The 5,420-nt window shown below is 31.3% G+C and overlaps 1 protein-coding gene across 1 annotated transcript; it reads right to left on the reverse strand.

Annotated features, from left to right (window-relative positions):
- Positions 1-973: 973 nt before the first annotated feature.
- On the reverse strand, positions 974-1,605 carry LOC140807687 (protein SMALL AUXIN UP-REGULATED RNA 51-like). Its single transcript, XM_073164645.1, has one exon. It carries the CDS (start codon positions 1,500-1,502, stop codon positions 1,191-1,193), a length of 312 nt encoding a protein of 103 aa, XP_073020746.1. The 5' UTR covers positions 1,503-1,605; the 3' UTR covers positions 974-1,190.
- Between the last annotated feature and the right edge of the window lie 3,815 nt (positions 1,606-5,420).

Consider the following 5,420-nt stretch of genomic DNA (forward strand, 5'->3'; position numbering starts at 1 on the left):
CGACATGACGCTGATATATCGCTCAAAATATAACGTATATTCATGACAAGTCATGTTGCCGTCGAGTATATGGTGAAGCTGAGAGAATGACGTATAATAGCACGTTCAACGTAAAAGCGCGTTTGCAAAATTCAAAAGGAATATTTCTGTCCAATCCAGCAATCAGTTAATTATTCATGTCAGAATTCGGAAAGTACAACAATTAATTTAATTAGTTAGTGTGGTCAAATTATTAATTAAGAGAAATTGGTAATTATTAAATAAGTTCGTCCTCCTCCACTTCCCAAGATCGAACGATTATTAAAGATATTTAAAATTCAATTGATGTCAAATTATGTCTACTTTTGAATGTTTATTTGATATTATATCGCATGCAAATTATACACATGTAAATTAAATTTTAATAGAAAAATATGAAGTGTGAATACATTGCAATAATTGTTTTAATTTCCTATCTAATTATGTCTTTAGCTTTTATTTTTGTTCTTCTCATAATTTTTTTAAAAAAAAAAGAACAAAGAAAAGAAAAGAAATATTTTTCACAAAATTATTGATGTATTTGGGAGACTAAAATAAGATGCTATAAATAAGGATCTCTTACAACTTCATAACATAGTATTGACATCTTGATGATCGAAAGCAACTATTGATATTTATTTTTTGAAAATTCTTTCGTTTTTTTTAATATCTTATTTTTTATAAACAAATATTACAAATGAAGTTTAGATTTTCAAATTAAAAAAAATAAAAAAAAATATTCGACTCCCTTTGCTCATCTTGGTATTATAATGCATTGAACACCAAAAAGTTTTCGACTTTTCTTGGGCGAAGTAGTGATAAAAGTTGTGTATTTTGGTAGATTAAATAAATCCATTATCATCATATATTTCATAAAAAAAAATGGAACTCTTCACATATGTATTTAATCCGTCAATTCTCATTGATTTCATCTATAGAACCATTCATAAGTATGAAATAAAACTTGATAAATTACAAAGTTACTACTCATCTAGACCAAGTGGTACAATCGGTTAATGTTGAGATTCAAACTCAAACATTTCTCTAATCTAAAATATATTTCTCAGGATGCATTAACCGAGATTTATCTTATGCGCATCGAAAAATAACGACCAGGGGTTCTCACGTAATCAAAATAAAAATGAAACTTATTTCCCTTTAAACTAAAAATTCTACCTAAGCGTTGAGATCAAAGACTCGAAAACCTCTTCTTCACAGGGAAGAGTAAGCCCCATGTGCTGCTCGAATCCGAACTCTTCTTCCGCACGCTGCAGTAGACTTTGGAACTCGGGTATGTTCAAGAAGGAAATTGGGACAATATATCTGCTTCTGTTATCCCCTACATACACCGCAAAATGCCCTTTTGGCACATCCAATGGTAGCCCTTCTTCGTTTTCGTATTTCTTCGTTAAGCTGGAGCATCGCTTCACTATTTGTTTAATCACTGCTTTTTGTGAGAGTTTGCTTGAATTTCTGATGGCCATTTTTGGTGAAAAATTCAAGAATATATATGTGTATTTGCATATAATATGTGTGAATCTCGAAGGAGTTGTTTATTTTAATATGATGGAGTGGGTTGGAAACTTGGGGAAGAATGAGAGTGATTATGCTATTATATATAGTGGGGGGAATAAAAAAATGAACTTTATTTATTTTTATTTTTTATGAGTAAAAGGCCATGTGGTATTGTGGGGGGCAAAGAAGAAGGCACAGGTGTTTTTGGGCATTGTGTATTTGGTTATATTTTTTGGGAGCCAAAGTCCTCGGGTTTAATCATCTTTGTAGCTTTTGATCGATACATTAGGGACCCTCATTTTGATTTTAACCCTCTCCACGAGAAATATTGCTCCCTTTTTGTACTTTTTTACCCCTCTCCGGTTGACTGAATTTGATCCAGCATAAGGTTGAACTAACATATTTCAAGAAAAATGTATTTTTTTTATATTTATAAATTTTAGTTTTAGCTTTATATAGTTCGATTTTTAGTAATTTTAGTCATTTTCTTATATAAGTGATTATGTTACATTGTTCGCGTCAATGTTATATAAATGCTACATGGAAAAAGGGACTAAAATTGCAAAATAAACTAAAGATAGCGGTTGTTGAAATGTCTGATTATTTCCTCAAAAATAATGTTTGTAATTAAATTATCCATTTATCTCGTGAATCTGTTTGCCTAAACTTAGGCTACTGATATGATGGGAAGGATTGTTATTAAATAAAAATTGTGGCGACAATCTCTTTTTGAAAAATATATAAATATATATACGATTACATCCGTCATTAATTTATCAGAGACACTAAAATACTAAGGTTTTTGTCTGCTATTACTTGTCTACGTACGATGACATGAAATTGATATCGATGAATTAATTTGTGACCATAGGATCATGTCGTATCGAGACATAAATTCGGCAATTCACGAAACATTGTGTATGTGACAAATTATAAACATGGAAATGAATTGTCAAGTGAGTAGGAAGTGCTTTTGTTCTTTGTCAATTACATATTCATGTTAGTGTAAAGTTGTCACGAACAAATGCGTGTGTGGTGGTAGACACTTGGATGTAAATAAATTTTGTCCATAAAATTGATACTACCAACATTCGTTTGATAGTAATATATAAAATATATTGTATATGTTGCACGAATCAAGCAATACAACTGACACTCGTTTCTCCAGCTTGATCGTCATTTTTCATTCCTAATATTGAATTCGAACAAAGAAATACATAGCTGTAACTAGGGTTGTAAAAGAATCGAGCAGGTTAAAGAGCTTTTCTAGTCGGCTCGATAAATATTTGTTTCATATTCAAACTTATCGAACTCGAGCCGAATCTGAGTCAAAATTATTTTATTGGATAGTTTGGGAGTAGCTCGCAAATCTTAATATTTTATTAATATAATATAATTATATATTGAATATATAAACATCCCGAGTCTTTCGGATTTTTCGAGCTTTCGAACCTTCTTTATCGAACCTAAGGGAAATAGTTCGAATAGTTCGCTAACATGCTCGAACATTTCGAGCCGAACTTGAACTCGAGCAAAAAAATTAAATTTTCGAGCTTCGAATCGAGCTCGAACTCGATCAAAAATACTTAATTCAAGCTGAACACGAAAATTAAATTTTTAATAATATTCGACTCGATTCGATTCATTTATACCCATAGCTGTGACATGAGTGTTTAATTTTTTTAAAAAAATTAATCTTCTTTTAAAAACATTAATATTTTTTTACGATTTTCAAAATCAAGTATCACAATTAAAATTAAAAGAGTAGATCTCTTGTGAAACAGTCTCAAAAATATTTATATATGAGCCGGGTCAACCAAACCGATATTCACAATAAAAAGTAATATTGTAATACTTTTAGCATAAAAAGTAATATTTTTTCATGGATAACCCAAATAAGACACTCGTCTCACAAAATACGACTCGTGAGACCGTCCCACACAAGTTTTTACCAAATTAAAAATATCTTATCATGTTATATACAAGGAAAAGCACTCTTTTGTTCATGTATGTTTGACTCAATGCAATTTTGATTATCTATATTATCAAATTTTAGTTTTAGTATGCTATCTTTTTTATTTTTAGCAACTTTAGTCATTTTTCTGATGTAACGTTGATGATATCATTGCAACAATCTCAATTACATCGACTTAAAATGCAAAATTCAAAAATTACATTATGAATTTTGAAATGTGATAATATATAATATCAAAATGACAAACATGAAACACTAAAAATGTTTTTCTCTTTATGTATATACTATTTCAAGAGGAAACCCACAAAATTCCAAGCTATCTCAACAATGTGTACTCCACACTAACTCACAGATAAATCGCACTGGACTTTTGATCAATGGTTATGATTAGTTTATCGCCAAGGTACTCGAAAATATTGATGAAAAATTGAACTAAAATTCAGGACCCCAAATGAAAAGGAAGTAGGTAATTAGGCAAATGTGAGCGGGGGCCATGATCAGACCTATTTTCAATGCCATCCCATGTTCTGTGAATGAAATTTGGTGCCTTGTAATTCTACCGATTTGTGACATCTTCGCGGAAAACACATACCCCACCACCTCTCGCCGAAAGGCATTCTTGTTAAATTCTTTACCATTCATTCGTCAAACCCAATTCCGGGGGTAACCTTCTCACTTCAAATTCACAATCATTTATATCATTAAAATGGATCTGTTCCAAGTGGAATTTATGCATAATTTGATAGATACGCGTTGGTCTTGACTTGGATTTACTATCTGATTTCAATTGTCAAGCTACTCAGTCAACCAGAAACCTTAATATCGGATGTAATATTCGATTCTACCAAGTAACATTTAATGGTCGATTATTATAATTCTTTAGACTACGTTAATGTGCGACTAAAACCTCTCAAATTGGATCTGTAAGAAGATTTATCACAAGGATCACATCCGTCATCCACATATGATAATGTAAAAACTGGCTAACATGTCAGTAAATTTTCAACCTAACACTCTATTTTATATGACGGTGAGTTGGACTAGGTCGGGATGGTCAGCCCATCATTTTGGAAGCTCGAAAAATTGCCAAATCAACTATTTTATGTGTGGGACGGACTCTCTTGACCGGTTTAATCAGTTTTGACAGTTCCACTCATAAAAGCCATGTTACTTTTGCCTCTCTTTACTCCCCAAGGACAAGAAGGCAAAGAAATTGTCGTGTCAGGAAAATTACCTCAAAGTTAGATTATTTATTTATTTTTTTCAAAATAATTCGGCATACTTGGATGAAGCATTTACTATTCGCATTTTTATTTTACTTTTGAAAATTAACGGAAAATCTTATCACATCATCAATTATATTTTAGAGATATTACAAAATATTTCATGAATATACACAAATCTAGTTGTCATATATTACAAAATCCATGTCATATAAGATTCTACACCTATAAATAAAGGGTTTTTAGCACTAATCAAGGTACGCTTTCATCTACGATTATTTTCTCTAGTCTTGTATTTTTCTCTCAAACACTATACTGACTTATGCGTTGGAGTGGTTTCGCCTCCGGACAGAATCGTCTCACCCGTTTTCTTTGATACCCAGTTATATTTTTGGAGCAGTTTGATTCGACTTATTGAAGAAATTAGTTCGTGATAATCGTTCAAGGTATTTTTATTGTGTGTGATTTTCCATTGATCGCATCAGATTGTGTTTTTTATTGTTGACATTTGTAAAGGCTAAATTTCACCACTAATATGTTGGTGGTGTATTGTTGTTGCCACTTGCATATAATAAAAGGAAGTAGATGATTTAATTTTGAAACTATTTCACATGTATTGGATCAACAATTTTTTTTCCTTTCTAAATTCATCCACTGTACCTGAAGCCCACAAAAATTATATGATTTTC

Source organism: Primulina eburnea, chromosome 12 (genome assembly GCF_022965805.1).
Source record: "Primulina eburnea isolate SZY01 chromosome 12, ASM2296580v1, whole genome shotgun sequence".
In the NCBI taxonomy this organism is placed as follows: Eukaryota; Viridiplantae; Streptophyta; class Magnoliopsida; order Lamiales; family Gesneriaceae; genus Primulina; species Primulina eburnea.